This window comes from Aplidium turbinatum, chromosome 12, assembly GCF_918807975.1.
Source record: "Aplidium turbinatum chromosome 12, kaAplTurb1.1, whole genome shotgun sequence".
In the NCBI taxonomy this organism is placed as follows: domain Eukaryota; kingdom Metazoa; phylum Chordata; class Ascidiacea; order Aplousobranchia; family Polyclinidae; genus Aplidium; species Aplidium turbinatum.
In genome coordinates, this window is record NC_137483.1 from 3,283,775 (window position 1) to 3,304,908 (window position 21,134).

General features: G+C 34.9%; 1 protein-coding gene across 1 annotated transcript; it reads right to left on the reverse strand.

Annotated features, from left to right (window-relative positions):
• Positions 1–1,468: 1,468 nt before the first annotated feature.
• LOC145781299 (uncharacterized) lies at positions 1,469–20,168 on the reverse strand. Its single transcript, XM_082593075.1, has 17 exons — positions 20,150–20,168; positions 18,071–18,454; positions 15,969–16,160; positions 15,432–15,580; positions 15,188–15,317; positions 13,207–13,506; positions 11,774–12,040; positions 11,039–11,161; positions 10,315–10,385; positions 9,395–9,614; positions 9,163–9,198; positions 9,023–9,069; positions 8,745–8,796; positions 3,653–3,729; positions 3,056–3,107; positions 2,714–2,754; positions 1,469–2,430 (listed from the first exon to the last, which is right to left on the reverse strand). The coding sequence occupies exons 1-17, from the start codon at positions 20,166–20,168 to the stop codon at positions 2,359–2,361; spliced, it is 2,232 nt and encodes a 743-aa protein (XP_082449201.1). The 3' UTR covers positions 1,469–2,358.
• Between the last annotated feature and the right edge of the window lie 966 nt (positions 20,169–21,134).

The window sequence follows — 21,134 nt, forward strand, 5'->3', positions numbered from 1 at the left end:
GCGAAAAATAAAAGAGTCTCCGGTCATTCGTTTTTGGATAAGTCAACTTTTCTTATTTTAGGACACGTCGAATCAAAATATAACTGGTTAATTTTAACTGCACAGATACTGCATTGAAGTAACAAAATATCCTGGATTGAGTAAGGATACTACAAGCAGGGCCGTGTGAGCACCATCTTGAGCTCCCCCCCCCCCCACGAAATCCACCAGTGGTCCTTATGTTTAGGTATGGTTGAATACTGTTTTAATTTATGGAAAAAAAACATATTCATCATTTCAACAAAGAGTAAACAATTGTAAAATTTTTCTAAAGGAGTAGTAACTTAAATTTGGACCAGAGTTTTAACAAAGTAAAAGTTATAACATAAAGGGACAATGCAAAACTTAATGTTCAAAAAAGTAAATTTGAACAGGGGCTTACTCTCTCAGAAATTTTGACAAATTTAATCTTATTTTGGTCATTTTTGTCGCAATTTTCTGAACCAAATTGAACATTTTTTTGTGTAACCAAATCCATCCAATTAAAATTGCATTTGAGTAGAAGATTTGATAAAAAAAGTTTAAGTTAGCCTATACAAAAAAAAACTTTATTCACGACTACAGAAATATTTTATAATTACCGGATGTCTTCACCACCGCACTGTAAAGTAGATGGTAATCTATACATATAAGAAAAAAGTAATAGGCTGCCTCAAGGTTTTTTGATCTGTTTTAAATTTCTTCATGCTGGTGTTGAAGCAGACGTAAAAAGATTTTTTTAGATATTTAGTTTGGTTGAGAGTTATTTTGGTGTGCATGTAACTTTTTCATGGTGTTCACTTGAAGACGAGCATGTTTTCTAGGAGAGAGAGGGACGGGTAAAAGATGGAGTGTTACAAACATTGGTTGACTGAAATACTATATAATTTAGGACCGCACAAAGCTAGTGAGGTCAACAGCTCCAACCGGTCATCTCAACCTCAGAGATTACTGTGGAGGACGTTTGGAGAGAGGCACTCGACTGAATCTTTTTCCTTCTGAGTTTTGGAAGCAGTTCAGAGAAAAAAGGAAAGGTCACATGACAAAGGAACGTCATATTTTTATGCTACAGAACGTTTTTTGGTGTTACCACTACTACCCATATCTGTTGCTATTATCTAATTATGGATTTAATTATCTGTTGTTATCTCATTTCCTATAAGTTACTGATTGCAAATGACATGTTATATCATGTCACTTTCGCAGTTGCACATGACTAGAGAACTGTGTTCCACAAGCTGGTGAAAATCGCTGATACCACAGAAAACCAGCAGCATCAAGCTGAAACAGATCGTTCTACCAACACTTGTGAAACAAGTCAAGTCGAAATGTCAAAACTTTTGCACTTGGTGTTTGTATCCGGCAATAATTCAATCGCCTATAGACAACAACGACTTTGACCTCACTAAGTAATGCTGCCAAGTCTAAACGCAACTTCAACAGAGTAATGTAATAAGTATAATAATATTGTTTAGTATAATACACGATTAGAAAGCAAGTTCGCTAACAACATTAATGAACAATTCTAATTTATACCTGTTTATAGCAAGACTGCTTCTCTAGAACCAATGTTCTCCATTCCTAACTCAAAATCGATAAAAGTGATTTAGAATTGTAACCAACACACAGCAAAAACGAAATTTTTTAGAAAGTGATTAAATTCATCTATAATAAGAAAGAAAAACAATTAAATCGATCTGAACTTGTCAACGGTATTGGGAAACAGTTATCACATAATCCTGCAACATATCAATAATTTTCAAATAAGCTACATGGATGTTAATATGCTTTTACTCAAAAGTATACGAGCTCTTTTGATTAGCGGGCAGATAGGCCTAAGTATTTACATGATAACAATCAAAAACACTATTATTTCTACACGGCTTCAAATAGTCCACATAAAAAACAGCATTAAAATGAGTAAGATATGTATGGAATATTTGGATATTGGAAGAAGCAAATTAGCTGTTGTTGTAATTTTGACAGAAATAGCTCTTCAGAAATAAAATTAAGTTCTTTATCTTATAAATAAGATGAACGCGTCATCTAACAGGTGTTACTATGTAACAGATTATACTTATAGAAAAGTTTGCAAAACCTTTCTTTTAGCATTTTATCAAACGGTAATAATTGACTAATTTCTATTCAAACAGTTGTTTATATGCACTGCACCAATGTTGAACAACTGCTACGCAAATGTAGATTATGCTAACAAAAGCTGGAATGCTTTGAAAGGTCAACAAAATACTTGAACACAGCTTTCATACAGATACAAACTGTTAATCTCTCTTTTTTTTAAACTTTAAAGTGTTTGCATTTTGAATAACGTTGTTGAGTGGATCAAACTTCATGATTTTGAGCTTCAGGAATCCTTGTTGCGTATCCATGCTCATCTTGGTCAACATCAACATCCTGTAAAATTGACACAGTCACGAAATAAAGTAACGACTCACAATGACGTTAAAATTCGACAACACAGCTTTTGTAGGTGAATCACTGTTGCAACAAAGAATTGACCAAATGTTTCATGGAGTAGTTTAGGAGCAGCTTCTCCTTTAAAGCAAATAAATGTCCCAAAACTTCGATCACTATGAATACTGGTCAATTGATTTTATTACTTTTTTGGAAACAAATTACCCAAATAAACTCAACACAAATCTTTAAAAAATTGAGTGTCAGCAACAACCAATTATACCGTGTTTCCTTGAGGCTCTATTATTAGATATCCATGGTCATCTAAATACAAAAAGAACATTACATTTGCACGAAATAACCTTAATTACTAACTATGAACTTAACATACCATCAATCGAGAATGGAGTACATTTTTTGTGTATTCTTGCACCATCGATCTTGGATGTGCTTTGGTTGATTAAAAAATTAATTTATAGCCAACTGAAAGTATTTTTCACTATATTGTACAGCTACGTCGCATTTATGCATAAACTTTGAAAAAAAAATTTTTCACTATAGAAATCATGAAACAAAATATGTCGTAGAATACCACATACCTAAAAAAACAACAATTAACTTTTACCTTCTAACTTTGATTTTACATTAAGATGATTTTGTCCGGTGCGTTCCTCTTTCTAGAACACAATTGCATCCAAAAGGTTGAACAACTAATGACTAAAAACTCCATTTCAAGTGTCTTATAGTTCTGCAGTTTTTTAGTTGTCTAATACTTAAGGAAATGTTGTAGTTACCCATGTAACGTTAGCCTATATGTTTATCACAGTGATTTGCAACAATAGGTTTCATAACAACGATTTTCATTGTAACCTTATTTAGACAAGTGTTATTATGCAATTTTTCAATATTTTGTACAGTAGTACTATCCAGAAGCGCTGACAAGAATATTTTATAGGTACTTTTGTGCCAGGGCACAATATTATTGTAGAGGTCTAAAAACAAAGAAAAAAACACAAGGTGTCCTATGAAGTTGTTTAATCAAAAAGTCTCTTTGTAAAGGAATTCTGGTTTCTCATCTCTATCGTCTTAAAATCTCGTCTCGATGGCCATAATAATGATAGGCCTACCTTTAACACTCGTTACGTTGGTAGAGAGTTTTAGACATTTAATAGATCAACAAATAACGAGCAGACTACTTTAATAATTTGAAATAGTAACTCACATCGCTGACAATCACTTGTTGATAACAATGTTCCGCGGTCCTTTCTTGTGGCTTAATTTCTTCATAACCATGTTCGCCTAGAAGACATATTTACACATGATCCTATACATTGAGTATTTGACAAGTGTTGTGAAGATCATAGTTCATATTACAAAAGTTTGTAGGCTATATAAGGCGTTTATATAATATGTTTTATTGTTTACCAGTTGTAGTAGGGTACTGTAGATATGATAAAAACCGAAATCAAGTTTCATAAAGCAATAATGAACTTGTCATCACGTGATCTGCTACTTTCGATTGTTTCGAATAGTAAGAATTCCAAATTATGAATAGCAGGTTATTAAGTAAGTCTGGTTGGTATCATCTTTCACAAACAACGCATAGAAATCATGATCATAATACTATAGCCTACTGTGCTTATAGTATTATGCAAGTACATCAGTTTATGTTCTCTAGTGATATTTTACTCCGATTGACTTTTTACTTTTATAGAAACAGATCACTCAAACTAACGAAACACAAATATTTAAACCAAAGATTTTTGGTAACCACCAATTTTATAGTATTCGTGAGATAATAACGAAAAAAAGCGTTACATTTGCAAGAATTGACATCAGTAAATATCTATGAACTTATAAGACAGTCAATCTAGAATGGAGTAAATTTTTTGTTTATTTTTGCACCATTGGCCTAACATGTGCTTTTGTTGATTAAAAAACAAATGATTTCTATAAAGTTACCGTGTAACCATGATACTGTACTTACAGTAATAGCAAGTAAATAAGCCTATATTTTCCTGTGATACTTTTATTTCAATGTGAAATCCTAAAAATCGAAGCTGTTGTTACTAATTTGGTCTACAGTGGTGATTATTTGTGCTCAGAACCAGGCGATCTTGATCATCGTATACCAATGTGAGTGCAGCCAGTCACAAACTACACAACCCAACAAGATTTTGGCACAAAAAGTTGAGAGTTATTTTAAAGTATTTCAAAATTCTTGGTTCTGAAAATGTAGTTAGTTTTTTTCGAATTGGCTCTCGTTTGTGAGATATTAAAAAATGAAAGCATTTTGTGAAATCGTTAACCAAAAGGTTTTAATCATTTTCATTACTGTTTATTATTATGATGTCATAATTGCGTTTGTCTAGACTAGACTGTAGTTCAATTGGTTACTATTGTAGGAAAATTAAAACGCATGCAAGGCTTGAAGTGGATTGTGATTGATGAAATAGAGGCATGCATATTCGATGAAAATTGTTGTGAATCAGTAGCCTACATCACAAGAAAAATATCCTGATAATCAAATGTTTATGAATGCAGCTTTGTATTGATAAGATCGACCTACAAAAGTCAACTAAATCATCTATTTTAAACTACTTTATCCACGTATCCTTTAAATTTACATCGCATGCAGGTTTTATACTTCTTTGGTTTTGCCGTTGTTATCTTTTTTGGTTTTATTCCCGTAAACTGTTGGTAACTATAACATTGCTGTTGTTTTCCGACAAGGAAAAATAAATTGAAATCGAAACTTTTCAACAAGTACTTTTATTATTATTCCGAAGTCCGACCCGTGATACGTTTTTGTATGGCCCGCTATTTTTGTTGCACAATGTGTTATTTTTGGCCCGTAGACAAGAAAAGTTGGAATCATTGTAGCGTCATAATTGCAAAATTAGCCATTATTACCCGGAGAGAATAACACTGGCCAACAAAAAAACTTTTTTCGAGTGCCGAAGATATTTTAACGGTTTCTAGGCGATTTTTGGCCACTGAATCCGAAAATAACATCGGTTTCTTTGAATTGGCTCTAATTTTTGAGATATTTTATGGTTTTGCTCTAAAGTTAAAAAGTGGGTCATTTCATATCAAAACAGCCAATATGAAGATATCTTGTGTATGGTACCTCTCAGATTTTGCTGAAAAGTTGTCATACTATGCCTTAGGCTACCAAACGCAAGAATCCTAAGTTTTAGATCAATATTACGGCTTTTCTATGGTGGCCATTTGAATTTCGGGCGCTACCCTTGTTTTTGACTTGGGGGGGGGGGGGGGGGGTAGCGAATAGCAATTTCAGCCACTTTCAGAGCCTCATATAACTTCTATTGTAATTGTGGTAGAAGACTAAAAATTGCTGTGCTAGTTCATTATAAACTATACTACACAAATCAATAGTAAAAAACAACATTTCTTGATGCATAAGTGTTAGGTGGGTTATCAAAATCTTGTTTTTTTGGCCGGTGTAAGTGTTTTTTTTTCAACTTTCAAATGCTTCTACCACTCAAATCATTCAAAATATTTCTCTAAAACCTACGAATTCAGTGCTTAAAAATACAAACTTAACCAAAAAGATTATGAAAATGTTCTGACACTACTTCCACTGTTTCTTAGTCAATAGATGATAGATAAGCTGAGTTGAGCTATGCATTTTGCATAATGCAGAATTATAGTGCAAACTGAAAACAATTTAATTTTTGAAAACTACTTGATCATTTTTTTACAATTTTATCTCCACTCTCATTGATTGGAGGTGGGTACTTTTTCATGGGTGAGTTCAGTTCAATTTATTGTTTTGCTGGCGATAAACAAACAAAAAGTACATACAAATTCAATATCTATCAGCACAACAGGATGGCAACGAAAGACCTGTAAAGACATCTGAGGTGAAAGCGTCATTTTGAAGATAAATTAACAGACAACAGTGTCAGCATTCCAACATTTATGATCACTAAGCATAGTACCTACTTATTTTCACTGTTTTCATGATAAATCATTGTTGAATTTTCTCTGACCTACATTACAGACTTGCGATTATTTGCTAAAAATTACCAAAGTGTTACATTTTAAAGACATTGAATTTAAAGTGAAGGAGTTTAATTTATAAAGATTTAATTTTATGAAATGAAAGAATAAATGTATGTGTTTGTCTGGTATAAATTTCAGCATGACCATAAAATTCTCACGCGGTCATTTGGGGCTCTAAACATAGGAGTAAAAATGGGCCATTTCTGCCTGATATGGTTTTCAGACCCCCATAAGATCTCTGTTAATGTCACCACAACTCCCAAATTCAAGTTGGCAGAAGAAAAGTTTCCAAATATTACAAATAATTAGGTATTAGTGAAATATTTTGATTGGTTTGGGTGGTGGAAGCATTTAAAAATTGAAAAAAAACACTTATACGTGCCAAAAAACAAGATTTTGATGACCCACTTAACACCTATGCATTACGAGATGTTGTTTTTTACTATTGAATTGTGTATTATAGTTTATAATGAACTAGCACAGCAATTTTTAGTTTTCTACCACAATTACAATAAAAGTTATGAGGCTCTGAAAGTGGCTGAAATTGCTATTCGCTACCCTCCCCCCTCAAGTCAAAAACGAGGGTAGCGCCCGAAATTCAAATGGCCACCATGAAAAAGCCGTTCAAGATATTGATCTAAAACTTAGCATTCTTTCGTTTGGTAGCCTAAGGCATAGTATGACAACTTTTCAGCAGCATCTGAGAGGTAGGCTACCATATTAGGCTATATTTGCTGTTTTGATATGAAATACCCCACTTTTTGGAGCAAAACCATGAAATATCTCAAAAATTAGAGCCAATTCGTAAAAACTAAGGTCATTTTCGGATTCAGCGGCATCAAAATACCCCAAAACCGTTAAAACTTTCTTGGCACCAAAATGTGTGTTGACCAGTGTAATCATTATTGCTTCATAATTGCGAAAATAACCATCATTGCCTGAGAGAGAATGGTAATGACTGGTGCACACGAGCATTGTTCATTCGTTTTATCGCTACCATTTTTAACTACCGCTTTTGAGACTTTGCCTCAAATGTAAGGGACTTATTACTATTCATTTATTTTTGCTTGAACCCTGATGAAGCTCCAGCTCAATCGCAGCAAGTTGAGCTTTTCTGCAAAGCCGACAACAACAACATGGTGCTTTTTACCAGCAGCTGGAATTTTTCAGAAATGCGAAAGTTTGCAAGGAAATCTTTAGCTTGTGCGATTCAACATATTTGTGTGAGCAGACGTCCTCGGTTATGAATTTAAACAAGATCCACTTGAGATCGAATCCAAGTGACTGTCAACTACGAGATATTCCATGCTTTTCTATCCCTAACCTCGAACCAGACCTCATCTGTTTACAGAAATCAAGACGTCAGTTTCATCCTTCACATTAACATAGCTGTGTTTTACAAAGTCCCTGCATGTGTTAATTTCTGCCAAAAACGAAGATGACTTTTACAGCCTAACATCATATCCCGTGTTGTATGAAAAAGGCATTAAATAATACAATATTGATATTTATATCTTTCTTTACGCAAAACGAGATGTCAGAGGCTATTGGCCCGCGAGCACTTCCGAGTTATCAAATCTGGCTGGCCGGAAAAAAGTTTGGACATCCCTGTTCTAATCCTTTGCTGATGTCCACTCTTTGCTGCAAGATATTTTTCTGATCTATAGGCTAATAAAATATGCCTTTAGCATGTAGGATGCTGTCCTAAAAATTCAGATATATTTTACTGCAACTGTGACAAGTATATGACCAAGGAAATGCGCTTCAGTCTGAGTGATTTCATTAAAAGAGGTTACTAAGCTTATTACTTTGACATGGAGTTGGGAGTAAGATAAGTTCAGGGTTCCTGAGATTACTTCCAAATATGCCTGGGATTACTTCCTGTTTTGTCAACGTAATTAACAATAGGCTACTACATTAAATCTATAGGTATTCAAGGCAGCGAAAACAATAACTTTGTTGTTTCTCAAAAACTAGTCAATTCAAAAGAATAAGTGTATTTTCTGAATTAGAGGCCTCAAAATATCTCCAAACAACTATCACATGCCTTACCTTAAAAAAATCGGTAGACTGTGTTATTTAATAGAATTGCCTATGTTTTTTAAGTGCTTTAGATAATTTTATCACTGTAAAATAAAACAAACTTTTACTGTTAATTTTGCTAAAAAATAAGTTTTTGTGAAAAGTGTCGATTTCGACACCAGCGTCCGTTGAAGGTATACTTTTTTTCAGTCGTTCTATAGTGTTAAAACAAATTGGTATACTGTGCTAATTAATGGAATTACCTGTGTTTTGTATCGGTGTCATATACGGCGAAGATGTAGATCCCGGTTTAGGCTGTAAACAGTTTAGAAAATAAAACAGTTTTAAAAAATGACTGTTGAATGAAAGTTGGTTGTTGAGATTATAAGATTAGTCTTAATTATTTGTAAACTTTTATCAAACTATGCAATCAATTGACTGGGAGCCAACGCATCCATGGTTGTGGGATACAAGTTCGGATTGAGTGAAATAGTTTATCACAGCACTTAATTGCACCAAAACTCCGAAGCCATCAAATTACCAAAGCTATATTGGAAGATTGGCCCAAATCAATCTGTCCATTTTCATCTAAAAAAAACAAAAAAATTTTTAGCTTCAGTAGTTAATAGGCTACGTATTCACGTTTTGTGGCTACTTAATCATGTTGTACCGTATGCTCACCTTTCACAACGTAACCAACTTTGTTTGATCCATTTTCTAAAACACATTAACGACTTAGACAAAACAGCCTCAATATCAGCGTATACGTTTTTAGTCATAAACGTAGTTAATTTCTAATAATTTAAATTATTCTAAAAAATTGTTTATCACTTGTGTGTAATTTGGAATGTGTACATTTCAGTATAGTTTCACAAATGTACAATAACAAACAAATGAGAAATAAATTATATACCTTTGTTTTTCGTTGGTTTTCGTTTGTAGCAGGCCACAGCAACAACAATCAAGACAATTATCAGCACGACAACTGCAACTGACAATGCAATTACAAGTGCATTGTCGGTTGAAACATTAGATGGATCTTTGACGATGACATCAAAGTTAAGGGTATGATTATAAGGGAAAATTGGGGATTGCAAGTACAAGGTATAAGTTCCGTTGTCGCTCATTGCCACCTAAATGTAATTTATTGCAAACTTGATTAACAACGTGTAAACTGAAAAATGAAAATGTCTATTATACCGTATTCGAACTGTGATAAAATCTTAGGCATAGCAACCATCTTAAAATTAAGGCTGCCCAAGTGTTAAGGAGGTGTCAAACATTTTGCAGGTGGAAACTAGCGGCTTATGATAGAAGGTCAGTAACAACTCTGTATTTTTTTTACAATTTTCACAATTGCACAAACACAGCATCAAAATGTAAGTGATGAATACATTTTCCTTTAGACTTAGGTCCAATTAAATAAACCCAAGTTACTTATATGACTGGTTTTTGTTTGAATGAAATGCTGAACACCCTGCCTTTTTGATGGCACAAGCTGGATCAGTAAATTAATATACAAGATATTATGACCTTAAAGTGAAAGTAAATGCTTTGTTTACTTACTGTACGTAACTTATAAAAATAGTATATTACTAGGATAAGACTATACAAACACATAACCGAGTGCATAGCCGAGTGGTGAGAGCTCTTGGACGGCAATCGAAAGGGCGCCGGTGTCTGGGGCAGGACACTTAAAGGCATGCCTGAAGGTGAACACGAAGATTGGCTTCCTTGCCTTCCCGTCCACTTAATCTACATTTTCAACCACCGTAAGCCTGGATACGACAAACAAAAAAAAACTATACACAAAATTAGTTAAGTTTAATGTACCTGATCACTCATAAAGTGAAACACTTGGAACGCTCCATCACTGAGTAAATTGCTATTTTCCACTTGCACTTCTAAAAGTATTGATTATGTTGATTCCAGAAAGGAATATTATAATGATCCATATTATGTTATTACCGTGGGTTGTGTTGACTTTAACTCATTAACATATGCATCATTTTACTCAGCAATGCAAAGATCATAACGTCAGTGCATATTTATGTCGTGTTTCTCACTTCAAGTACAATCATCTTAAAATTTTGAACAATTTTTTAACAGGGACGTTTTTCTTATTCTTCCAGCAGGCTACATCTAGATTAGAAATTAAAATATCTTTTAGGATGCAGAACAATTTGCTACAAACTTGAGTTCACGATTAAACGACAAATCTGTCATTGACTTGAGTTTTTCACTGGAAATCAAACAAAACTTACAAACATGTTAAGCTCGAATCAAGTAAGATTGCCGTTTTTTTGTCACAGGCTGCTAGCTGCCAATCTGTGTTTTTAGATGGGCAAGAAGTGATGTTGAGGTCAAAATTAGTTTTCAAATATTACTAAACTTTTATTTTGCTTAACTTTAAAACTGACCACTGCTAGTTTACGCTTTTTTTCTAGATTTGTTTATTTACATTGCTTGAACAGGTTGTGTTTGGTGAAATGTTGCTCAGAGAAAGCCGCATTAAGTTATGACATCAAAATAAAAACAAACGTTGAACAAATCCTACCCGAATTGGTTTTCATTAGTGCGAAAAATTTTGCTTTGGGATTGGACATAAACACAACATCACAAGTTTCTTTTTGATTTAAATCCCACGAACAAGAAGTAGGTTCATCTTGAAAAGGTGCGTCTACATGATGGATTAACGAGTTAAGACGCAAATATTGTAAAGTTGGAATTTCGAAAAAACAATAATAATATTTTATTTTGCGCCTATTGCCGTAACAACAGTACACCCTGATCAAAAATACAACTCAGCAGACCAACATGAAGCAGCCAAAAGACATGCAGTCTTCGAGTAAGGTACTCTCATTTTGGCATGTTATTAAGTGTCTTTTCCGAGACACAGCTGCGTGCTTTGGAGCGGTGTTGAACCCACGTCCCTTCAAATATCGAACAGATATTCTCACCACTCGGTCACGCAACCGAGAAAATACATAAGTTATATTTTTCTAACCACAAATTTAATTCCAAAATGCAAAACGTTCTTTTACAATATTCTGAGCAAGTATAAAAACGTATTTAATTTTATAATAATATTTTTCAATATTTAAGTAGTGAAAGATTTAGTTGAACTTTCCATGTCCATCTTCATTGCTAGAAAGGGCAATAAACACAAATACCTTTATTAAATATAGAAATGTAAGAAGTTCCAATTGGGTAAGGTAGTTTTCTGCAGTCCAATTTCCAAAAAGTAAGATCTATGCAAAAATAAATCATCTTCTATACAAACGATACTTACAAATCACAGAAATATAGACAGTGTTGATGAATGTCCCAAATACATCATCTGTGTTGCAGATATAACTTCCACTGTCAAATGGACTCAATGAAGGAATGTTGAACGCCGCACTCGGATATATTGTCATGTTTGGGTGACTCCATGTGAAAGTGGTGTTCAGTTCAGTGGCATAACTAACACTGCAGATGAGTGCTAAGGCTTCTCCACGTCCAAAAATTAGAGTTTTGTTTTCAATCACATTATCCCCAAGGCTCAAAGTAACATTTCCTGTAATAAATGATCATACATCAAATCATAAAAATAATAATAATTCAAGTTAGTTAGCTGTTGGTTTGAAAAACTTTTAAAAACAAAATGCGGAATAAAAGTCTTGTAAAAGATGAGGTCATTGTATCAAGATTATACTAATGAATTTAATAATCGTTTCTAGCACTAGTTGCAACGTTTATCCGATGAAAGTGAAATTAACAACAAACAGTTTGATTTAATGCTTCACTAACGTTTTGCTCACCATGACAATACGCATCCTCAGAGCGAATAACATACAAAATAAAGTTTACAAAGTTATATACTGCAGTGAGCTATGTAACTTTGTAAATATTATTTTGTATTATATTGGCTTGGAGGATACGTATTGTCAAGGTGCGCGAAACGTCAGTGAAGCAATAAATCAACCTGTTTGTTGTTAATTTACTTTCATCGCATGAACGTTGCAACTAGTGCTAGAAACGATAATTGTCCTGATGAACACTTAAACTTTGCAGTATTAAATTAAATAATGACAGACAAGCAATAATAAATAATAACTGATGCAAACTAAGTTCATGGGCGTAATAAAGTGAATCTTGAAGAATTGATTGGTGGTGCAAAACTTCTAGATTGCCAGTATAGAAGGTTGCTCAATGCTCATGGTAGCTTGAAGCTGCAGGTTTTTGTCTGAATCTCTTCAGAAGCAATTGCCAGAATAAATTAAGAAAATAGTATTTACTACTTTTAGGCTTATCTTATTCTGACGATAGCTCCGGAAGAGAGTCAGACGAATATTTGCAGCTTCAAGCTGCCATGAGCAACATTCTACTCGCAATCTTTAAAGTGAATCTGTATGGAAATTTACAAATAAAATTTGTTTAAAGAACATCAAAACCATCAATTTTTTTTAGTCGTTGGAACTTTACTTATTTACATTTTGTACATAGCGGTGATCGTCTAGTCGAGCACCAAGCCAGAAAATTTCTCAAATTGTTTGTGGTGTAATGTGCTTGTTTGTCTATTAACAAATAAGTACACAACATACGCTGCAGAAATCAGGTCAATATTTAACTAAGAGGATTATGACAATACTAGTGGCTCCTAATTGAATAAAGTCATGCTGGTTTTGCAGTGTAAGAAAAAATTGATTAATAGAGCCTTGATATTAATATTGTTTAACTCACTCATAGCCGGAATGATTGTGATGTTCTTTGCCGCACTTCTATGTGATCCAACATTGTTAACAGCCAAGCAAGACAATGAACCATCAACACTGAGAGGTTGACTTATGAAACATTCGTTGTTAATGTTGGTGATGTTTTCACATTCATCAGAGCAAATAGTGAATGCACATTGAGGTGGAGGATTGCCTTGACTTGTGCAATTCATTGAAAGATTTTCATCAGATCTCAACAAATATCCACTTTCAATATCAATCAAGAATTTTGACAACAAAACATTATTCACAACAACTTGGGAAATATCTGAAACCAAATTTAACGTGAGATAAAGCAGAGTGTAATGTTTTTGAAAAACAGGAGCAGTTTCCAAGGACTGATTGTATGTCATGCAATTTGTCCTCGCGGTAGTGTAGAAAATGTTCTTCTTTGTTTTTTTCATATGAGTTTTTGTGGCCGAGGGTCTATCTTTTTACATCATTCGTTGATGATGTGGTTTGCGATCTGTTTGACAGCACTGCAATTATAAGAAAAAAGAGAGGCCATTCTCAATTGGTGCATGGTTGAGCGGAAAAGCTAGACACCCGTTGAGGTTTGTTGACGACGGTTGAGGCGCACCCATGCTTGTCTCTGTAGCGACTAACCGATGGGAAATGATGTAAACTTTAATCGTCATCAAAAAAGTCTATGAATTGAATATTAGTACAAATGTATCACTACAACTGCATCATGCAAACAGTCGTTCATTTACAAACAAGCTTGGGAACAATAGTAATAATAATCTTCTGGTTTATTTATATATCGATCTAAGAGTAGCTGCTAAGGGCTTTTCGCGATTGGGATCTTGTTTCATTCTTTATCAGGTTTACGATGTCATCACATTATTTCCCGTCTTATTCTCACTGCGTTGTGCAAGAAAGAACACACTCGGTACCGCTTTTAAAGTCTTTGGTCTGACCCAACCTGGAACCGATCTCAGAGCTACAAGGACTAAAGCCGAAGGCGATCACCACTCCATCACTGAGCTGGCCAGGCTTGCAAAATAGTCTATCATATCAATGGGTGTTCCAGGGCTCGTTTGACGTTGAAAGATTGTGATTGCATTACCGTTATTTTTGCGTTGTTTCAACTTTATTTTCAATGATGTGACATGCCTGCGTGAAGCAGGCCATCTCACTCTCCATTTATTGTTTTACCACATGCAAATTGTATAAAGAAAAACCACGTTTTTTTTGTGCTAGACTCAGTATTCCATTTGTATGTGTTCTAATTATTTTGTCACATGTTTGTACTTTACACCTCATGTGATTTGCTTTTGGCGTGTTATTTGCTTGTAATCATTCTTGCAGCAATTGTTGAGTTGGTAATTTTCAATCCGGAGTGTCGTTACAGTTATAGTGCATAGTCAGATTTATCTTATAATTCTCATTTTATGTATATTGCAGATTTAAAGTAATTCCTGATGAGGACACAAGTACGTGTCGAAAACGTTTGAGTTCGTTTTTGAATATGTTATATTTTTTTGTGTAATACATTATGTTAAACCTGTTGAAGTTGCTTTGTTTTACCAGTCTAAAGTTTTGTGTGGAGCATCATTTCGGAATGAAGCTGGAGTTTTGCAATAAACTCGAATTATTTGCTGGAAGTGAAAGAATTCATTAGGGATTGTAGATTATAGGGATGCGAAAATACGTTGGCTTTTGGCTTATCCGCAACACTAGATGGGCTACAATTTTTTCTAATTTGCAAAATAGTGTACTTTTTGTGGGTTGTATAAATGTATAAGAAGAGTGAAGTTAGTTTTAAATTAATTTAAGGTTTTTTAATTAAAAGCAAGCCAGCAGAAAAGCGCAGAAAAAATGTCAAATTGGCAATTGACCCTTCTAATGTTGGCGGAACAACGGAGTTGCGCGTCCCGTAATGTACCGTTCCTAAAGTTGATATTGTATACGTTTGCATAAAAGAAGCCTACGAATTTACAACTCACATTGAACATTGATGGTATAGCTTGGTGACCTTCCACTTTCCATGAATATTTCCGTATATGGAGTCACAGCTTGACACGATATTTGCTTGTTATTGTCCTCGGCTCGCAAAGAATATGTAAATGAGCGGTCCTGAGCATGGAAAAATACAAATAATTTGCAAAAAGTGCGGAGTAGTTCAGGTATCAATGGGATAGTCAAGATGCAATTTGCGTTGTTGCGTTTTTGCCCCATACAACAAACTACCTGTTGTCGTCCAACTTCATTGCCATCCAAATAGAATGCAGTGTTGGTTCCAATAGGAATGACGTCATTGTACTCGCAGGTGACAGTGAAGTCATTACCTTCAACTACAGTGAAGTCCCCGTTCATTGTAGTTATCATGGGATTGGGAGCTGTAGCATAAGAATGTTGATCAGCCAAACAAGCTCCAGCGATGTATTTCTATTCGTTACACCTACGTAAGTGAGGTTGAGGATAATGCCACTAACTTTACAGCTAAAAGTTTACAATACAAATTGAATATTAGTGATTTTTACTGAAAATTCAACTGAGTATTGTTCTAAGTCAACGTCACAATGTTAATGATTTTTCAAGTTGTAATCACTGTTATTTAAATAAATGCTTGGAGACCATCCTCATTTAATTTTTAACATTAATACCGTATAGCAGTTTATCTGCATTAGAGTCACAACACTCAACAGCTTGCAACATACGCTTGTGATAAGTTTTCAATATCTAAATTTTTAAACACTGGCGTAAATTGGGATACGACAAAAACACCTGTCCAGCATTGTAGATTTTCTCGATCCCTCCATTCAGCATTATATTGACAAGTAGTTTGGTCAGAAGTAGGTTGACTTCCGTTTGAATAGAACAGTCGTCCATTGTTAAAACAAGTGAATGTCCCAACGTCATTGTATCCAGCTGAGATGGAGTGGACAGTGACGCTATTTTCAAGTGTTTCGTTGCAATCTATCAAAAAAGCACAAAATGTATTGATATACAGTATGTAAACACTAATCGACGTGTAAGAATTAGAAAAAAATTTAATCAAACATTGCAATTCCTCAGCATTAATGATTTTTATCGTTGTGCAGTTCATATTGTTGTACACTACATCCTTCATCGCTACTCCTAAAAACACGGCACCTCTCACTAGCGATAACAAAAGAGTCCATCCATCACTGACGCAACCAAAGATGCTCCACCTCTTATTGACGATACTATAACACTCTTCCATGTTATCATGTTTTCTTCTAGTGCTTAAACAATTTAATGTGCAAACAAATAAATTTATAACAATGATTTATTGAGTTTTTGATCTTGGTGATGAGGTACAATGTTGAGTATTTATCCTCTGCAATTCGTAGGTTACTTTCTATTGTTGCTGCGAACACATGATGTATATTTGAAATCTGTAAAAAGTCCTTGCTTTGTATCATGTCTGTTTCTACAAGATATGCTTGTGTTGTAGTTTGTTTTTGTGATAATTGTAGCCTAAGGTTCAATCGTCCGTCATTGCTTCAACAATTGGCACTCTTTAATTGTTTCAGAAATGAGAAGACGGCTGATTCTTTCAACTTATTCTTCTATGTATTGTTTGAATTGTTAGGTTTGGTGGCCGTGCCTTATTGCAGTATATTCATCGATGCATAAGCCTTTGAATTAGATCTTTGCATGCACGTGGTAAAGCATTACAGTTTTGCCACATTTCCCCTTTGTTGGTTGTTTTACTGTATTTATTTCCACAATATTGTTTCTTCTTTGTGTAAACAAAGAAAATTAGATTGAATTGTATAAACATTGACATCAAAAGGCTTCTTAGTTTTATGGTAAATGTAGGCATAATCCGCTTACAGCTAAGCCGCTGCTTCATGTAACAATATCTTGCCTTGTAGCTGGCAATTCTGTACGTGCTTTACTGTAGTCATGACTTAAATTTCTCTCTACACTGAATGAGTGTGCTTTGGTCACTTTGGAACGTGTAGACGTTTTTCAAAGATACGATACTTATTACTGAGAGATCTCACAAATGGAGGTTCAGTTTACTGCTGTGCACAGTCATTCATATGATAGCTATGAGCTGCGTGAAAGTTTAGAAGGATTACTTTCCTAATATTCTTGAAAGGCAAGTCACATGTCTTTTCTATCACCTATGTATCTTCCTCTGCTTTATCATGCTGGTATAAGAAGTTCTTCATTAATGTGAAACATCTTACTATCTTCTTCAACTTTGAAAAAGCTTCCTTTTTAGCTTTCTCTATGTAGACTACTGATTCCTTGTCTTCCTACTTCAATTAACAGCTTCTCTTTGATTTGTACAAAAATTCCAAAAAAACTATACCAGAGGTCTTAGAATATACTGTTACATTTTGTAATCAAGGCGAATGTAGAAATTATAACTACCCCCTCCCTATAATCAGAAAGATACCGCAAATACCATTATAGCAGACCATTTACAAAAGTCATTGATATTATGCAGAACCGTTGAGAGAATATTTCAGGCCTGGTATCAATGAGATCTTTGGGCCTCAAATCAAGACACGTCTAAGAAATAAAAGTGACTATGTCCAAAGAATAAGGTGGTTTTTTCAAATGCCATTGTGCGCATGGCATTGAGTCAAGAGCGTGGATGATGCAATATCGTTTCTTTATTGTAGTCTCATACAATGGAGTCAAGTGCAAACTTTCAGTTCAAAAGTCGGTAGGTAAACGATGCGTCTATTAGCCTGAAATTAGGTATGCGGCTTTCAAGTGCCATGTACGACAATGCGACAAGCGACTGCTTTATTGTGTGACAAAACTGCACTCTATTCCACAGAATATAGGACTGGCATTGGAAGCAACAAAGTAGTTTTAGAAAATTAAAAGCCAAAACTTACCTTGAATAGTTATACGTGGAAGCGCGACTATGATGATTAATGTCGATATACCGCCTCCAGTCGGCACTGACCCGCTTCGAACACTAAGATTCAGGTTAGTTGTTAGTGGTTGAAGATAAGTTAAAGTTGAAGTGATCACTCCATTTGTCTTGTTCTCAACACAAGATTGTGTTTCAGTGATTGATTCTCTTGGAACGCATCCGATAGGACTGACGTAAAACTGTGGAACACCGCTTGGATAGTCCAAACATGTGTTTATCCATTGATAACTCGTAAAATCTTCTTTCTCAAATCTAGCTGTTACAACAAGATCAAGATAACTAGTCGCTAATGTATTGGTTGGTGATGGAAGATTTGTTTCAATGGTTAGAAGCGAGACTGTTCCTGGATGAAAAAAAAATATAGTAATCTTGTTGATCGACAATCAATTTTAAAATATAGATTTTTATGTAAAAGTTTGGTCGGTGTAAGATAGCATGCCAACAATAGCATGCTTGGCTGCACCTAACTTCACAGGTAAATATTTATCAGAGCTTATCGTCATTAAAGGAAACATTTTTATGCAAACTATAAGGACTCACATATAAGTAGCACTTTCGTTAAAGGGCTAGGAAAAGAGATATGATTACCGTTGTTTCGTTACAAAGTGTTTTAAGTTATGTTTTTAATAATTACTCTATTAAAATGATAAGAGCATTACAAAGCATTGTGGAAAAGATTTATATACAACAAAATGTCATTTTCAAGTGATTAATTGCCTTGCATTGCTGAAAGTGTTGAATTTCTATCCAACCTACCTTTTAAGCTCCATGTTAAACAGAAGATAAAAATTAATAAGTGCATTATAATCGACAACAATATAAAGTGTAGTGAAATCTGTTGGACAGTAATATTTGTAAATAATGTTTTGTCTATCTGATAGGATGGTGTAAATATATTTTTCCTGCATTCAATTTATATTCTACATTCGCTACTCTCAGTAGCTGTCGTATTATAATATTACAAGCGCTGTTTGTATATGACAAATGTTGTTGCTTTCAGTATGTTACAGGTTCCATTGAGGGAAGTTCTATTCCAGTAACAGGTTTGAAATATTTGCTCAGGGTTGTTACATGAAACCATTCCCTCGAGTTAACGCTAAATACGAACAGTAGTCAATGTCATGGCGATAGCATGATTGGTACAATCAGATAGAGTATCAAAATTACTGTAGTTCATTGACATAGACAAGCAAAGCAAAGTAACCTTAGCGGGTTTAATGTAATATATTACATACAAAACAAAATATATAACATAATGACTCAAACGTTTTCGACACGTACGTTTGTCCTCATCAGGAATTAAATCTGCAATACACATAAAAATGAAAAGTCGTAAGATAAATTTGACTTTGCACTATAACTGTAACGAGACTCTGGACTGAAAAGCACAAACTGAACAAATAATACAAGAATGATTATGTACATCACAGTGTGTACATTTTGACTGAAAAATTTGTCACTGGCAATAGATACATGTTTTATGGTCAAATCGACAATGCTGAACTCGAAGTTCACCTTAAAATGAGCTCCTGTGTACCATTTTTGAGAAAATTTTTTTTTTTTAAATTTGATAAGTTGTTATTATTCTGTATAATATATATCACCAGAGTTAGGGTGCACTGTGCTAAATAAACGTGGTAAAGACAGAGAAAATAGCGCCTGTGACTAAATCCAGTTGAGGCAAGACTCAAAAGTGTTGTTCTGAAGCTTTGCGTTTGTATTCACCAGTAGAGCCTCTCTTCCTCGACTAGCAGAAACCGGCCAACATCGCTCGGCTATCCTTGCCTTTGTATCTCCTCTCTATTATGTTGGCCACATTGTGCTCTCCAGGGTTGTATGATGCCCTAGCCGGCCATTCCTGTTGAATGCAGTGCTATTGTCCGGACCGACTGTCCCATAGACATGAGAAACAACAGTACTTTGTGTACGGTACCCCAATTGCATTCCCATCAGCATGTTCAACACTTTGAAGTCTCCACACAGGTAGCCTACCATTGGAATGTATCCTATTTGATGGCTTCCAAGATAGCTTTCATACTTTCTCTTGAATCCTTCATTGTTGTAGAATATGCAACATGGACTGGTGGCTTTCTATTCCCATTGTGCAGTGGTACTGCTTTGAGACTTTCCTAAGAAGATTTCATGAAGAGTCCCCAGTCCTCTGGATCATGATGACCTTTCAGATCACCCATCAGTCCTACAACATCACTACAAAACGTCAGCTGGACCCCATCATCAATCCCCTTGTTAGAAAAATAGTCAATGAACTCCTTTCCTCGTTCACGAACACCTCGAACAGTGACAGCTTTATCTGTAAGTTTCCACTGTTGCAACTTGAAGCAAGCAACTCTGTATGTCTCTTTGGCAACTCCAGTGCTCTGAGCAAATTGTTGAACTCTAGTATCGTAATAAGATTTCGTGGTGATTGCATTGTGGTCTGGGTTCACAGCAGTCAGACAAGAAAGCATGAGAATCTGATACAGTGCTTGAATCACTATCACTTTGTTCAGTCACTGGATATACAGGAATGGATAAGTCGGGGTCATAAGCATAATGCTGCACAGTGCACACGTCGTATTTCAGTAGGAACATGAGGATACTCAATGGCAGCCCGATTTGCGATATTCAATACTTGGGCAATTTCGTGAGGCAAAAGTAACAGTCAGATGCATGATTAAAGGGTTCACGCCACACCATGGGGACGGCAAACAAACATCTCTTCTGTCCTGCTTTCCATGCAGCTAGCTTTGATGAACAATCTGCATAAACGATGTGAGGAGCCCAGCTTCTGTCTTGGTCTCCAAGTTTGACTCTAAAATATTTTGCATACAATTCGGTGATGTGTGGCGTCACTGGACGTCTGTTGCCCACTACAATGTATAAGCCGCATATGTAGGCTACTAGAATATATCTAGATGGTTAACACAGGATCGCTTTCGAGAGTCAGATGTAGAAGGTTTCATGGTAAATTTGTAATATGAATGTAATATGATGTAGGCCTAGTAGACATAAGTTACATATAT